Raw genomic sequence first — 17,330 nt, forward strand, 5'->3', positions numbered from 1 at the left:
GGGTGGACCCGCGCCCCGCCGCGTGGGGGGGGGGGGGGGGGAATCCAGAGATGCACTGAGTTTTCGGATGCATTTTCAGCCATTTTGGTATTATCTGCATTTTACCCATAGTACCTTTTGCAGACGACATGTTTCGGTGGCTGAGATTTCGGTGCATCCCTTCTCTAAACAAGTAACATGGCCCTCGTAATCAGCTCTGTCCTCCTTCCCAAAATATGTGGCCTAAGCAGAATAAACAGAACTAGTGCTAAAATGAAACTATGACTTCAAAAGTCAAAAGCTAAGCCTAGATCTTCATCTTCCCTTGAATGCATATACAGTATATGCCTACTGCCCTGCAGAGATCGGGGATGAATAATTGTTATAAAAAGAGGCAGAGGTGGCTATATGGGCTGGGACTGAAAGCCGGACCACACCCTTGCTATAATGTGCAAATTTCAAACAGTAGCTCCTAACAGTGAAAACCTAGGTCTTCTGGGACACACTGGAGCAAAACCTTTGTACCAGAGAATTACTTAGAAGTTGAAGCGTTCATATTTGGCAGTAGTTTCTTTAACCTCTTGCCGTCCGCCCGTAGTAAAAAAACGGACGGACGGCACTGCAGCAAAAAGTAAAGGGCTACTTTATTGTAAACCAGTCATAGGCTGCCATTACTGACCTCTTCCTAAAATATTTGTTTCCTGGCTGTTATGTCATTTGTTTCAATATGTACTGATACTGACTTATAACCACATCTTCAATAGTTATACAGGGATTTGTGTTCCTTTAAGACAACATTGCACACTGTGCAAGCCAAGACAAGGTGACAGAGATCACAAGATTACAAATCATTTCTCATTGGTTATCTACAACCTTGTATACATATGTAATCAAATGATGATGCTGGCATCCAATGCCTGGAGCTCCTTTACATTAATCTTTAGAAAGGGGAGCACAGGGAATGTTTTTACATCTAGTCATTATAGGGCTCAAATATGAAACTTTCAGTAAAGAAACTTGGAGCAGAAGATGGCCACAGCACTCAGATATTTGTTTAATTTTCCCATTGAATGAGAGATAGCATTTGATTGGCTGTTGTGGGCAACTGCAACACTTTTCTTTTTAACAGGTTTCATATATCAGCACATATTTAAAAAAACAAGAAAGAAAACACTCTTTTAAGGACCAAAACATCTAAAAGACCAGCTGGCTTGTCTAACAATGCTATAAATATACTAAATACTGACATTTGATATGCATTATTGTAGGTGTAATTTTACAAAATGCTCCAGACATTATGTAAGTATTTACATACAGGATATTGCAGAAGTCTCTGGTCAGCCAAAAATGGCTGATAAAATAAATATGAGATCTCAGCTAAACTAAAAATGCGATAAAGTGCAAAATCTTAACACTTTTCTAAAGGTATTAAAAGTTCCAGATACATATCTAAATGTTATAAACTTTTTCAAACAACTTGTGTTTTAGATTAATTGGCCCTTTAAAAAGGAGAGTGTGTGCTCAAACAGGCAAGGTGCACTGGAGAAAATGATCATAAAAGCAAGCAGTTATATTCCAAATATAAGCCAATTGCATACATTTATTAATTTTACATGATTAACCAAGAACTGTATAGAATCAGCCCATTCTAAATGTATGTGGCTTGCTGGCAGTCAATTATCTATGGCACAACGGCTGGGAAAATGAATAAGACAGATGGACTGAGAAGTACAGGTACAGGTATGAAAGGTATTTCTGAACCACAAAAGATTTCATTATACCAACTGATCGCTAACAAAGATAAAGTGATTTAGTATCCAACAAGGAAACAAGATACGAAATGGCTTTAGAGCAAATAAAGCAACAAACAGTAATAATCCAAAGATTGCCTAAGAAATACTTAAGCTAGTTGCTTGGAGACGCATAAGCTGAAAATACACGCAACTTTTTTCCAGAAGTACGTGGTTAGTTTTCAGCTGGAAGTGTTACTGGAAACAGCAAAAACACATGAAAAGGAGACGTCTGTGATACATCAAATAGCCATAGGCATTTAATTAACAACAGAAGGAACTCATAACTATGTCCCATATATGAACTGGAGGTTGTGACTAAATGCTCATGTTGGAAACACATGATGAGGCCATTTTTGTAGCCCCATAGGTCTCTGGGAAAATCGAAAACACAAGACTAAGAAATGAGAATAGCTCTCAAAGAACAATATCTGCTATAAATCTACACAAGACTGCAATGTGTATATCACTGAAAAGGTAAACAGAGGTAAAGCTACCCGACCTACCAAGGGTTTGGCGCAGAATCAAGGACTGGATATATTAATTAGCTTAGGTATATTACAGGAATGTTTGGAATGTCTTGAGCAAACAGACATGCTATTATGCAAGTTATAGTGCTAATATAAGCAGCAGACAACTAATTTAACTGGAAACAGACAACACTCGAATGCTCAATTTGCTGAGAATGCAGATGCTTGACACAGCTCGGTGTTTGACCTGCTATGAAAAAGGTATTTTAATTTGATAGTATGCACCGTTATCCACCTACAGTCAGTACAACAGATCATAAAATAAAGACACGAGTTTGGTGAGATCACAGTGAAAGTGATCACATGATAACAACATAGACAAACTGAGTCAGTCATTGAGCAACAGCATTAAAAAGCATTTCTTTAGTCCATCTAACAATTTGTGCTACAGCCAATTATTGTTATAAGAAAATTTGCAAACATACTAGATTGAGCTGATACTACACAAGTCAACAATACAAAAAGCATGCAGGAAAAGCAAAAGGAGAAAAACGCAAAACCTTGTCAAACAGTACCGTGACACTTATACCCAAGCTGTCATCCTTTTTAGCCAGCACAACTGTGAAGATATCGCCTGGTTTCAAAGGTACTGTTGAAACTTTGTTAGTACTGAGCTTCTGTGCTGGAACCCCCAAAACTGACTCCTTTGGAAAAAGCACAAAAGACAATAAAATGTTACTTTATTGATAAACGAATACAAATATAAAATACGTGTGTTGTAATCTACAGTATTGACATTAAAGAACCTTCTTGGCTGTCCTTGGTTCGTGGCTATTTGAAGAGGTGGCCTCGTCCATGTCAGAGTCTCCTCTATCAGAATAATCTGTGGAGTCCGTAAGACCCGTTCGCTTTCCTCTTCCTCTGCGATTGTCTCCTTGAGCCTTCTTTCTGTCACTGACCTTAGCACTAATTGATGGAGAGCTTCTGGCAGACTGGGACAAGGGAGTGGTCTGCTCCTTTGCCAGATTCCTGATGAGGCCATTGATGTGACTGTTGGACAGGCTTGCACTCTCTGTCCGCGAGTCCTGAGAGCTTAGGCTTCCTTCCCGTTTCCCAGCAGAGACTCCAGACGAACTTCCAGACAGAAGTCTCACATGACTCCGAACCTTTCTGTGTTCTTCTGAAGACGACTCTGCTTCATTGCCTTGACTGGAAAAAGGTCCATGAGGTAGGCTTTTCAATCCATTCAGCTGATGATCTAAAAAAAAAAGTTATTAAACCTATGTGATCTACAGAGCATAGTAAAAACAGGCCCAACAGATATAATTAAATTATATCTAAATTCAAATAAAAAATGCAATATATTGGAACATACCAGTCGTTTTAGCTTGCATTAGTTTTCTTTTACCAAGCTTTTTTTCCTTTATTTATACCTGGCAATCCTACACATAACACACTTCCTTGTCCCTGGGTGGCTATACTCACTCTCTCCACTGTGTCTATGGAAAAAGCAATGGTTGTCACCTAGGTCGGAAAATATACTTTCCTCTCTTCATCTCCATTACATATGGGTTGGAAAGATTTGTAGTTTACAGAAGTAAAATATTATTATTTGTGGTTTCATATAATCTCAAAAGAAGTGACATGGACAGGTAAGATCAACAGATATTTTATTTATGGTGACCAAGGTAGTTGCGCTAGGATATATGAAAAAATCAAAAACCAAAATACAGAAAAAATAGGAAAAGATATAATAGTATCAAAAATATAAAAATATCAAAGTATCAAAAAATGTAATCCAAAAGATTATAATCCAGCTGCAGCAATATCTATCGAAGTGATCAATTGTGAACCAGTGTGCTGAGGCTTGGTATTGCAATACGTGCTATATTTATACCACAAACGAAACCAATATAAGTGATCAAAGCCTTCTTGCAACTAAATGCAATCCAAAAGTGCATATGTGCATGGACGTTAATAAATACACGTGTCATATAAATATGGTGAAAGTACGAATATAAAACTGATAGGTTAAATATGATAAGTTAAATAAGTTAATGAATAATGCAAGATATTTTATTTACTTGCTGAAATTGTTCTTAGCATGAAAAAAGCCACCACATCTTAGTAATAGTATGCTGCAATATATTGCGCTTGGGTTTAAATATCTTTAACATTATAAACCTGAACTGTCTGTCATATGCGTCTCTTCTCATGTTCGGTTAAGGTATTCATTCTAACCATATTATTTTCCTCGTTACTAAAGAAACCACATGCACAAGAGCTGCATTTCCTACATTAACAACAGTCTAGTAACAGGTACAGTTATGTACAGCTTGCACCATGTTGAACACAAGTCAAGCCAGAGTATAACAGAGAGCAGGATGGATACCTTGTTGATGTTTTTCCTTTGGTTGAGACACCAGAAGTGAAACATCCTCTGGTGAACTCTGAAGTATGTCCACTGCTGTCTGATGACTGACACCCTCTAGGCTCACACTGTTCACAGATATCAGTCGATCTCCTGTACACAAAAAATATTATTATTATCTACTAGAAATCACATATCTGGGTAAGTTTTTCACATTTTTAGTAATGTGGTCCATTGACAGGCCACTGCATGGGTACATTAATGTTATAAAAAAACAACAAAAAACAGTCAAAGAAGGAAATTTCAGTTTGATATGTACATCTGCCTGATGGTAAGGCATTAATAAACACTGTACAGGTCACAGATGCAGTAATGTTGTCTGCATGACAGGCCGGACTGGATCTCTGCATTGTTATCATAGTCTGTATCCTAGAATGGCAGGGCTGCTGGAAGTGGTACACACCCACCCACAAATCACGTTGCTGATCGTGAACAAATTGCTGAACAAATTCCTGCACATAATAATAGGTCATAGGCTGCTGTCCTGTCTGCTTCTGCAATTTGGCCAGGTCATCTCTGTTTTTTTGTGGAGTACACTTGTACCGAACTACTGGCAAAAAAAGGAGACCTTTTTCCCTGGTCTTATAGTTTTCCTTTTAAGCTTAATGACAAAGAGCGGGCAAACAGTCTGCCTTCAGCTTCTCTGTCTTCAGTCTCAGTGTGCCTTGTGTGGCCAAGGTGCCAGTCTAGGACATCTCTCCTAGGTGGGCTGGAAGTATGGAAGTATAAAATCCAGTCCTGGTAGGACTCAACGTTCTGGTCTTCAAACCATCAGGTGGGTCTCATGATGGTGTATGAATGTATTTACTGATATTCTGCTTGTTGCAGAAATTAAATTGGAATGATGTGAACATGTCATTTTAGGTTTTTGCAGTTGTTATTATATCACAATAAAAGTGAGCCTACCATTGTGGCAAACCATTTTGGTAAACTCCTACCTGGCTTTAAACGTCCATCGACGTCTGCAGGTCCACCTGGTGTTATAGAGCTAATAAATAAACCAAGGTCGAGCTTCCCTGTTGTCTCTCCACCCATAATCTGGAAGCCTAAACAAATCAGGAAAAATTGCTCTAATTAAAGGGCTGGATGCCTCACACAGAGATACCAAACCAACCAGGAATACAGGCTGCCACCCTAAAGATAAAAAGATGCAAAGCAAAGCATGTAGTCCCCCTGCTACACTCACAACAGTACTTATGAGAGTCAGTTTTGGGTCTGTGTGTGTTTTCAAAAGGAAACAAAACAAGGCTTCCTCTCAAAAGCACACACCTTCTAGTGAATGTGCATAAGGCTCCCTACACTTTTGGTGCCCTAACATAAGGTGTGAAAATCCTGGCTTAGGAGTAATTAACACCCCTGAAGGCGTTGTTGATGGGTATTCTTTTATATGCAGGGGGCCTCCCAATTCTGCAGCCACTTTTTCCTGGAATAATATACTGTGACTCATCTGGGAAGGAGGAGGATGCAGTATATTTTTTTCTTTTATTAGTCCAGCATTTCTATTTTAAAGCTCAACCCCAGGAACTAGTCAAAATCTACCCGTGCAATGCTCACCCCCAAACTGCAAAGGTTAACTGCTCATAATGTTTAGAGGCAGAGAATCAGGCAGGAATGCCTTATTCCTCACTTCAGCAGGTTCCACTGCATCTGAATGACCAGTCTGGAGAAGCTTCCCCTCTAAGGTGCTTCTGGCTGAGGCTGCAAACTTGCCACCTCCACATTTAAAGCAGAGTTAATATCCCTGCATTGTATGTGATGATGCTGCGGGACCATTCACAGCCAGGGGTGTCCGGGAAAAAAGGAGAATGTCTGGGCTATCCAGAACGAGGAGGACATGAAGTATTACGGCCTTTTACCTTTCTCCTAGACTTAAAAAGCTTGAAAGTGTGGCATATGGAAAGAGACATGCAGCATGTAGTTCACAGTAATGCCGTGTGAATAATACCCTGGCTGACAGCAATATGTACAAAATTTGCCTACTGAAATTTTAGGCTAAGGTTTTCTCTTAAATCTAAGTAATCCCTTCTTCTAATATATTGTATACTGCCCTCTGCTGATACATATGTATAAGGCTGAGCATTGTGTAGCGCTTTTTCTGCCCTAAAATGCGCTCAAAAAATATGGCAAAAGAAAAATCCCATTCATTTCTATGGCCCTGCTCACAACTGAGCGTTTTGTCGCAATAAGCAAAGCGCCCGTTGCTGGAAAAAGTACATGAGTTTTATTTTTGGCAGATTACAGCTTGTTTTGGCCCCATAGACTCAATAGGAAACGCTTGAACACACATTTGCTGTGTTTTTGCGCAAGTTTTCTCATTAACATCAATGAGCTGCAATCTGCTGACAAAAACGCGCAACTTGATTTATGTGCATAAAAACGTGCCTCAAAAATATGCGCAAAAACGCTTTAATCTAGATGTGAACCCAACCTTAGAGGTGTGGCAAATCATTTACCACCTATATACCCATCATGAAAAAAATCTAGGGCTGGTAATGATTACAATTTTCGTGTTCGATTAATCAAATTTTTTTTAAATCGATTAATTATAACGCACATACAGATCCAACTACATTGACCTATACACATACAGCACAGCAATTAAGTAATAACATGAACTAGGATCACACTAATCTAGCACAGCGTCACCAGATCGCCGACGGGACTCCCGGAAGCCGGCGGAGAGGTGAGCATTTTCATTAGCGATCAAAATAATTTTAATCGATCAAAAAGTTTAACGATTAATCGAGAAATTAATCTTTAATTTCCACAGCCCTAAAAAAATAAAATCCTGGCTTTCTTGGTGGTGACTTTACAAACAACGATACAGAACTCTAACAACTAATAATAAATAACGGTTTAAAAGAGAAGTAATGCAAAGCCTTTTTTTGGGGCTTTACTTCTCTTTTTGGTAACAGGAGTATATTTATTAATGTACCCCTGTGATCCAAAATCAGCATATAGAGGGCTTCTGCCTGCTATATGCTGATAGAGTAGAGCTGCACTAAAGCTAGGAAGGATCCCAACAACATTCTTGCTGCCTGATTGACAGCTGGCTCTGCCTCTCTAGGGCTGTGTCTGCCCCCTCCCCTGTCTGTCTCTCCAATGAGCGATAGAAGACAAGGGGGGGGGGGGGGGGGATCCCTGCAGGGACTGGTGTCCGACCATCACTGCTCTCTACAGGGAGAAGACTGTAAGCAGAGTGATCAGCAGTCACATGATCGCTGAGCTTTCAGTATAGAGAACTGGCATGTGACAGCTGCAGTGTCCCACACCGACTCCAAGTATTGGGAAGAGTACACTTTATTCTCCCAATACTTCGCTTTTAATATGCTACAGACTGGTCACAAATTTGCCACAAATAAATCACTTTGTCAGCTGTACTTCTCTGCCCATGTAGTTGGATGAATCCCTAAAATTTAGGGTATGATCTCAAACAAAATGCTGGTTTTAAATAAGCCAATCAGCTGTTTTGATCAACACAATCCAAAAACAATTGTTAAAGCTTAAAGCCCTTTTCCACCTTTGCGGAAGTATTGTAAAAAAAAAACCATATGCCAGCAATGTACACCGAGTGTACTTGAAGCAGGCATATGCAGTTGCTGTATATGAACACAAAAACGTACTTTTTTTTTAGCTTTCCTCTTCATATTCTCATGGAAATGGCCACCTCTGTGCTCTGCAAGCAGTGTGTGTATATTTAAAGTAGAACAGTAGAAAGGCATCATGGCACACTCACAAACTAGCATGTAAAACAACTTGTCTCACCACTAAGGACAATGACAGAGGTTTGGATACACGTCTTCTGCAAAGGATGTGTAAGCCGCACTGCCGCGCCAAGGCACCTCTTATAGTGCGGTCCTAACTCTAAACTATGAGAGTCTCCATCTTGGAGCACATGGGGCAGAAGATATCAAATTGGGTGCAGGCTTGTCAGGAGGACGCCCCATCTCATAGTTTAGAGTTAAACTATTTAGAGACCGCACTATAAGAGGTGCCTTGGCGCGGCAGTGCGGCTTACACATCCTTTGCAGAAGACGTGTATCCAAACCTCTGTCATTGTCCTTAGTGGTGAGACAAGTTGTTTTACATGCTAGTTTGTGAGTGTGCCATGATGCCTTTCTACTGTTCTACTGTTCAAAGCCCATTTCGTGTGCACCTTACTGTAGAACTGGTAACAAATTGTTGAGTGCGTTTGTCGTTTGTTTTGCTTTGTATATTTAAAGTGACATTAAAGTAAAAAAAAATATCTCCCCCCTCCAATGCTGGTGCATCTTCTTCTTTCCTGTAGTTTTCAGCAGTCCCTCCAGCGCTGGTGCCAGTCTCTAGTCCATCGCTGACTGCTGCGTCTTCTGTGTCCCACGGAGTCTGTGCGGGTGCACACTGCTGGGCTGCCTGCATTGACTTACCTTGTGTCTCTCCTCGTCTCCCAGCCAAACATCTGTACTGCACATGCGCCTGCCCCATGATCCTTTGCGGCCGCCCAAGAATCTTCAGATCTTTGGACAGGAGTGCGCGGTGGAGACACAGGTAAGTAATTACCTGTTTGGTAAGTTTTTAGAAACATGTTTTTGCATATATCTACTGCTTGCTAGCAGTAGATGTATCCAAAAATCTGCGAGGGTTTAAATACCCTTTAAACCGAGCTCTCTCTCTCCCGCCCCATTCATTAGTATTCATAGTGGCACCTCCCCACTTGAACAGATTTGGGTTAAAATCTTTGCCAGGTTTGCATTCGTCTGTGAGCTCACTGGGGACAGTTTCCCTCACTTCCTGCCTTTTTTAGTGGCACTCATACAAAACAAGGAGGGTGTAGCTGTCACTGGGACAGGAAATCATGGCCAACAATAAAGACACAGTCAGAAGTTCTATCTCTTTCTCACACTATGTCCTTGTGGAGCGATTTCCCAACACTTGCAGTACTGACAGGACATACTGACTATATGGACTGCAATAACAACCTGGCAGAGGCTCTAACCAATTCAAAATGAAATAAAAAAGCTTGGGCTGAAAATGGGCTTTACGGAGAGAAGCTTTACAGTTCAAACTTAACTGTATCAAACATGTTAAAAAAAACCTGAAAACTCACCCAGATCATACTTGGGATCCTTTTTCAACTTTACCAAAGTGATCTCTCTCTCAGGAGTAGAAGCCAGCATTCTGCTCTGTATGTTTTCTAAGGATAGAGTTAAACTGTTAAATCATAGTGAAGACATACATGAAACAACAAGGAATGTACTTGACAATATTTGCTTTCTGAGAAGTGTGTTGTACATCCAAACTAATTACAGAAGACAGTGTTTGCCATTTTGCACAATTATCTAACCATTTTAGCAAACTGTTTGCAATCAACTGACATTACTTGAGGTTTGATTCTGAAGCAAAGGATCTTATGATGTGTACAATTGCAAATACCATACAGTTAGTATTCTGAACAAGGATGTTTGCCATAATAACCAATATGGTGTTACATTACATTCCTTGGGATAGTTAAAGCTGAACTCTGGAATAAGTAAATATAGCCTACATATAGGCCTGTGTATTCTAAAGCTGCCCATACACTGTAATACATTCTTTGTTCAACCCCTGGGCTGAAGAAAATATAAAGATTCCTCCATCAACGTTTACAAGCGTTGATGGAGGAATCTCTCGCTGTCTTCATTGTGTTCTTACAGCGGCCAGCTCATTGGCTGCCGCCTCTGTTCGTTCAAAGATTTTCCAACCGACTCCTTCGATCAGCTGATTGAGGGATGCGAGCCCAAAGAGTGGCGACAGGGAAGAGAGAGCACACTGTGCGAATTTCAGCTGGTTCATCAAGAACCAGCCAAAATTCGGAAAGTGCATGGCCAGCTTTAGTTGAATCTTGGTGTACTTTTTGCATGTCTTCCATATATGTGTAGTAATTCAGCGGGGAGCGTTTCCTCTGAGCAGGAGTTTCCTGTAAGAAAGACCACTCACTGCTCCCCTCTTAACTTGTGCCGGGTGACCGGTCTTGTATCGGCTTCCCTTGTAGTTATCTGCAGTCATTCTGCAGTAGGAGGGGCCTACTGGGTTCTCCCACAGCTCTGCACAGGCTATGTACAGCAAGTTATGAAATGGGTTTGCAAAGCTATGGGATACAAACAGCGGATGAATATTTAAATTTAGAATTAAAAGACTGTTTTTGTGCCTGGAGTTCAGCATTAAATATGGCATCTTATTGGTAGCAATGGGAAACAAGACCCCTTGTATCTGACCTGGTTCACATTTTAGAATCAGGCACAATTTTTTCTCCTATTTTGTTAATTTTCTTTTTACATTTTAAATCTCTCCTTTAAAAGTATACATTTGTAAAGGAACATGCTATGTAATGGTATCCTGAATATTTCTAAATAAGGGACAACAAACAACTATGTGGTTTGTCTCTAAATAAATAAAAGTATAAAAACCAAAACATTGGCATAAATGGCTTCTAAAATATACAGCAGGACATATATCTGTATTTCAATTTTGCTACCTACATTGGCGCAACAACATACACAACAAACCACTTGGGAATTATTATAAAAAATAAAAATAAATCACAAATGACACTGTCTAACCTCTAAATGAGAAAGATAATGAAAATCTACACATGGGACACATGTGGGCATGAACAAAAGTGACATTGCCTCCTTTTAGATTTTTATATGAACTGAAAAAAACCAAAACACAATGGTTCTCGGTATCTTAAAAGGGAAAGTAGTCTTTTTTTATATACATGTAAAATAGACCAGCTCTTATTGTGTCATTTTTAAAAACACTTTTTTTTCTTTATTCTTTTTTTATTAAAGACCACAAATAAAAGTATAAAAACCAAAACATTGGCATAAATGGCTTCTAAAATATACAGCAGGACATATATCTGTATTTCAATTTTGCTACCTACATTGGCGCAACAACATACACAACAACAAGGGTAGATAGAAAAATAATTGTTTTATATTAAGGAGACCCTGTCAGCTCATTTAATCCAGCAGGTTTCAGTCTGCTGTAGGCAGGAGAAAGAATTTTCCTTTTTGGCATTTAAAGGAGACCTATTGGGAGAGTAAACTATATTCTTTCCAATAGTTAGAGTTGGCGTGTAACACTGCAACTGTCATATACCGGCTCTATAGACTGAGAACTGAGTGATCACAAAAGCTGATTGCTCAGCTCACGGTATTCTCCCTGTTGACAGTTGTGACTGTCAGTCACTGTTATCCGCAGGGATTCCCCCCTCCCCTCTCTGTTCCTCCAGGGCTCATTGGAGAGACAGAAAGGGGAGGGGTGGGCACAGCTAGCTCTGGTTCTAGAGACGCAGAGCCAGCTGTCAATCAGGCAGTGGGGTGGATCCTGACAATATTGTAGGTTTCTCAACGACTGCAGTGCCGCTCTGCGATGTCAGCAAATATCAGGCAGTAGCCCACAAGATGCTGACTTTGGGTCACAGGAGTACATTAGTAAATAAACTCATGTGACCTAAAAGAGAACTAAAGCCAAAGAAAGCTTTAGTTCTCTTTTAACACTTCCAAGCGTGTCAGATGCCTCTGTCCCCTGTCACATGCTGGTTCCTTTCTTCAACTATCTACCTAACGTGTCGAATGCTGAGGCTCCAGTGCTGGAACAGAGAAGAGGAAGGAAAAAATGGCCACCTGAGAGGTAGGTATACACTGTCTTCAAATGCAGGGACCTGCTGGATTAAAACATTTAGAGACCTGACAGTTCTTTTAAGGTAGACTCAAAATAGTCCACTCCCTACAGAGGCCCATACATTACCTCAACAGTTGTTAAAGCGGAACTCCACGGAACCCGCTCAATACACAGATTAAATACATAGATGGGATTCTTATTATTCGACAAAGAATTTGTATTTCTGTCCATTCAATCCTCAGATTTCTGCAGCTTTACCACATAGCACAGCACTGTCCGTTAGGCCAGGAGCCCTAATTTTTCTCTGCTACATTTTAACGCTTGTCCCCCACCAGCCTGTAACTAGACACCAAAAGAAAAAGCAGCAGACTTCTCATTTTGCTCTCCCCCATTTGCTCATATTATGTCTGCGTCCAAAGGCGTGTATTTGTACCTGCACGAATGTGCAAGTTTGGGTCGACTTGTCGTCGTGTCCTGTCATTGAGTTGGACAGGCGGCTGCACTTGGCTACACACAGCACCTGTCCCTCCCAGGTGTAAGCTTCCGCAAGGGTGTACGCTGCACGGCTGTGCAGGTCCATGTGAATGAGGACTTAACGAATACAGAGCTGCATTAATCTGTGTATATCTACTAGGTGTTCAGGTTTAAAGAAAGTTAATAACCCTTTCAGTGGGACAAAACAGAAAAATGGTCACCAGCACTCCAGGTTTTCTTCCAAACAAAATCCTTTTATTCATTCATGCAGGTCATATCACCATGCATCCGGATTTCTGGATGCACCAGGATTTCGTTTGGAAGAAAACCTGGAGTGCTGGTGACCATTTTTCTGTTTTGCAAGTATTTGGCAGCGCCATCCGCGGCCACTTCAGCACCCCCCCACATTGTATGGGGCTTCTCGGTCAGGAGGGCAGTGGGGCTGTCTATTTGACTTTCAGTGGGACAAGCCCCCCCCACACTGCAAGGGTCAGATGATCTTTTTTGTCTAGGTTAAAAAATAAGATATACTCACCCAAAGCTCTGGGCTGCCAGCTGTCACAGGGCTCCCTCCAGCCTGTCTCCTCCTACACTGCAGCATTGGAATGTTTCTCAGCATCCCCCCACTTCTACACACACTGTAAAAAAACTTTACGGGACCTTACACTGCTGCGGAGGAGGGGGAGAGAGGCTGGAAGGACCGGTCTAAAAACAAGCTGGCTCTGGCGAATATAACTTTTTTTTTTTAAGCATAGACAAAAACGAGCAGTTGATAAGGTTTTCCTGGAGTTCTTCTTTAAGCACAAAGTGAAATACAAAGCTCCCTCTAGTGTCTGTGAAGGTTCTCATTCATCCAGGTCATGGCAACTGGACTTGCTGTATTTTTCTTGAAGACCTTTAACTGGTCATCCATATGCTGAATGTTGTTCCAATCCACATAATCTGTTAGTGGCAACCAGTTGTTGATTGTATTTGCATAATTGGAATCTAGGAGGTGTTATTAAGCTGCCCAGAGAGAGGTGCTAAAACAGCATTGTATGTGGCAGACAATAGTGGCTAGTGGCTACTCTACAAAGCTGTATTTTTAATACAGTAACAAAAATAGAGACAAGCAAATGACTATAATTGTGCAGGTGGCATAAAAAAATTAAGATTAGTAACGCCATAATAACATAATACATGTCCTCACTGAAAACATACTACAGTATAAATTCCATTTCAGTTTACCTGCTTGGCATGATCTCTAAGATTCTTACTAACCTAGATTACACTGGGCCTCATTTATGAAAGTGTTTTGGGAAATGTAATTTTCCTATTCCATTATGTTGCTGTGGGACAGCAAAGGCTGCCTACCACCCAGTAGTAATGGCAGATACAAAAAAGGCAATCGCCTAGCAGGAATCTAGACAGATCTATAAAAACATTTCTATGTAAAAAAATTAAAAAAAAAAACTTTTATTTTTATGCACATACATTTGGTGCACCTCGAATGGTACACATACAATAACTAGAATCTTTGCAGGAATGTAGACACTGAAGAATAATAACCTTTAGACTAGGTTTAACGCAGATCAACACAAGATGGCTTAGCTAAAGATGGAAATCATTAAGAAAAAGAAAAAAAGAGTCTGATCTGTGTTACATAAGCAACTCCAGAGTGTTGCAGAAGGAATAGTAAACCCACAAGAATGTTAACAACGGCACACTGAACATTTTTATATTCCAGAGAGATTCTATGAATGACCTCCAGAAGTCGTGCCCTTGCCTATTCCTTCTCTTCGAAATATTAATACAGAATGACAAACAGCTTCCAGTACAGGTGGTGCTTACACTAACATTGTTCGATGGCAGATAAATCTCCTAGACTATACCTCCTAGAGTTCTAATTTCATTTTACTATAGAAAAAAAAATGGCTCTCCTGTACAATTCTGGAAGATTTCACACTTCTGTTCAGCACACAGGAAAAATAAATATTCCTGAGGTCGATAGGAAGTGCTGATCTCGGCACTTCTACAATTTCACGCCAGTGCAGTTTGTTTTGAAAGAGGCTAACAGCTAACCCAAGTCTATAGCATGTTACTTAAAGGGTTCAAATTATGTGAAAAAGGAAAATGCTGCTAATATTGTCTCAAACTGGCATATTTTGAATAAAATGTATTTTTGTCTGGATTACTACAATTACATGAAGAGTTGGGTGTACTTGGTGTTCACACATACTGCAGTGTACTTGGTGTCCTTTTCTCATTTATTTATTTAAAATGAAAGCTATTACTAATACAGAAAAAATTATTAAAAGTATACGGCACTAAAACAATGTTTTAGTGCCGCATGTTTTAACCATGTTTTGTAAGAACATCAGCAGAACGGGTATATTAGTAATTACAATTGCCAGCAAATGTATGGTATAAATGGTGAACTATATGGATTTGGGGTAAATCTTTAGATGTGTTTTTCTGTGTATATTTGTTTTATATCAATTTTTTCTAAAGGCAGATCTTGCACTTAAAGGCCTTCCTCCTTCATTTCAAATCCTTATATGATAGTAATAAATAAACCTACATTGTCATTGGCTTTTTCACTGCAGAGGGTGAGCTCACAATCCCCCTGCCGAGATCCTGGAAAAGCTGGGTATCATAAATCTCACAAGATGACACTCAGATGGCATCTTCTTGAGAGATCTGGGATCTTAATTGTTCCCAGATCTGGATGGAAGAATTGTGATGTCACCCTTACCTAGGTGCCGTGCAGGAAGCAAAGGAGAAGGTAAGCATATTTTGTAGTTTGGTTTTACGACTAGCAAACAGCGATTTTAGATGAAGGAAAGAGATCTGATGTAAAAGGTGGACCCTGCCTTTTATAGTGCAAGGACCACTTTATCTATATACAAACTTTATTTTTCAAATAGTCAATCAATACATGATAAAGGAATCCCAGAGAACTATGGGTTAGCTAAAGGTGAAAGCATAGCAGAATTCCCCATTCCGGAGATGGGTTTAAAAATAAAAAGGCTATTAAAATTTAAATTTAAAAAGATAAAACCAATATTTCTGTACTATCCGCTTGTAGGAATTGCTAAGCTATATTTAAAGCTTCTTGTATTACATGCCTCATGTTGTAGGTAAAAAAAAATTATGCAAATGGAAAAGGTGACAATGCCAACATGAAATCAACAGAATTATACTTTCATTTTCTATAGTGCATTGGATAAGTGCTTTTACATACCATTTCCTTTAAAAAGGTTAGGTGAGGATGGACTTCCAAGGCTATGCATACTAACACCTGCAAAATAGCAAGCACTGTATCATTTCATTGTCAGAAGCATACAAAAGTTAAGGGATTTTAAAAGCACGGTAGCTGCACGGTACAAACGATCCGGCGGCTGTACCGACGCCGGATCGCTTGTACATTAACAGCAATCGCATGCTGTTACAAGCGTTACCAAGAACACGGCTGCTGCAGCAGCAGTGTTCTTGTTTTAACCACTTTAACGGGACGCCGTCTATAGATGTATTGTGGCCCGGAAGTAGGTAAAAAACACTGCAGGTGCAGAAAAATACCAGTCGACGTGCCAGAAAGATAGTGAGATCCTAAATTCTTGTATGAGCTGAGAACACAATGAAATGCCAAACAGTGCTATCAGACTGCTTAGTTCTCTCCTGCTGAACTACAGAACTCCTCCCCAACATCTTAATAACAAAAGGGGAAAGTGTTCTATAGTCTTTGGTTGAAAACTGTCCAGGGCTGATAACACTGCTTAAGATTTCAGTGCAGCACAGAGTATACAGGACGTTAGGGAGCTCACTGGATTACTGACAGGAGCAACAAGTATTTTCTGTACTTGTAAGTGTTTTAAAAAGAAAAAAAAGCATATGGCAAAGTGTATGTATTGCAAAGATGTACTGCATATGTCTTTTGTTATTTTGTCCAGACATACACTTTAAAGCTTCAACTGTACAGTGTTGGGTAGAGAGCACAATGCTCTGATTGTCTTTCTATGCACATGTCAGTATAACTAGAGTAAATTCAATTTTTATGTTGCTGACCTACAACGTAGGCGTGACCACTGTCATCCATAGAGGAAGAGTCTGACTCAGGTTTCCGAATATCTGGATTCCTATTAAATCCTGAGAATGACTTGGACCTAGAGAAAAGCAAAACAGAAAGACAAAAGGTTAGTTCTGAAAAATCCATGCCAGAAAGCAAAAGATGAGACAAAATACTTTGAAGGATTCTTAAGATATTTTAATTGGAGCCTCATGGTGACCTGCTAATCGAATACTTACCATTTAACCAGGCTATTAAACATAAAACCCATTTTCTATGGAGAGCTGTGACCGGGTCAGTACTTAGATGCAAACAGTGAAGACATTTGCCATAACTAAGAATTTCTGACAAAAGGTTTTGAATCACAGAGATTGTTTATTTTACTGTATGTCACTACAACTTGCTCACCATATGATGCCTCTTCCATATAATGTGTATAATATCTCATGTTCAAATACATTAGGTGGGGTTGAGCGTCGCTGGTCTGCAGCCAG

General features: G+C 39.9%; 1 protein-coding gene across 1 annotated transcript in view; it reads right to left on the bottom strand.

The window, feature by feature from the left end:
- PTPN13 (protein tyrosine phosphatase, non-receptor type 13) overlaps positions 1 to 17,330 on the bottom strand; it is a 159,455-nt gene that overhangs the window by 41,648 nt on the left and 100,477 nt on the right. Inside the window, exons 19-25 of the mRNA XM_018576193.1 lie at positions 16,836 to 16,933; positions 16,015 to 16,071; positions 9,757 to 9,843; positions 5,609 to 5,716; positions 4,632 to 4,763; positions 3,046 to 3,497; positions 2,800 to 2,943 (exon numbers count right to left, since the gene is read on the bottom strand). Of these exons, the coding sequence (XP_018431695.1) occupies positions 2,800 to 2,943; positions 3,046 to 3,497; positions 4,632 to 4,763; positions 5,609 to 5,716; positions 9,757 to 9,843; positions 16,015 to 16,071; positions 16,836 to 16,933 (1,078 nt within the window). The remainder of the gene's footprint in view (positions 1 to 2,799; positions 2,944 to 3,045; positions 3,498 to 4,631; positions 4,764 to 5,608; positions 5,717 to 9,756; positions 9,844 to 16,014; positions 16,072 to 16,835; positions 16,934 to 17,330) is intronic.

The sequence above is a fragment of the Nanorana parkeri genome, unplaced genomic scaffold (genome assembly GCF_000935625.1).
Source record: "Nanorana parkeri isolate BGI_ZX_2015 unplaced genomic scaffold, ASM93562v1 scaffold59, whole genome shotgun sequence".
NCBI classification, from domain to species: Eukaryota; Metazoa; Chordata; class Amphibia; order Anura; family Dicroglossidae; genus Nanorana; species Nanorana parkeri.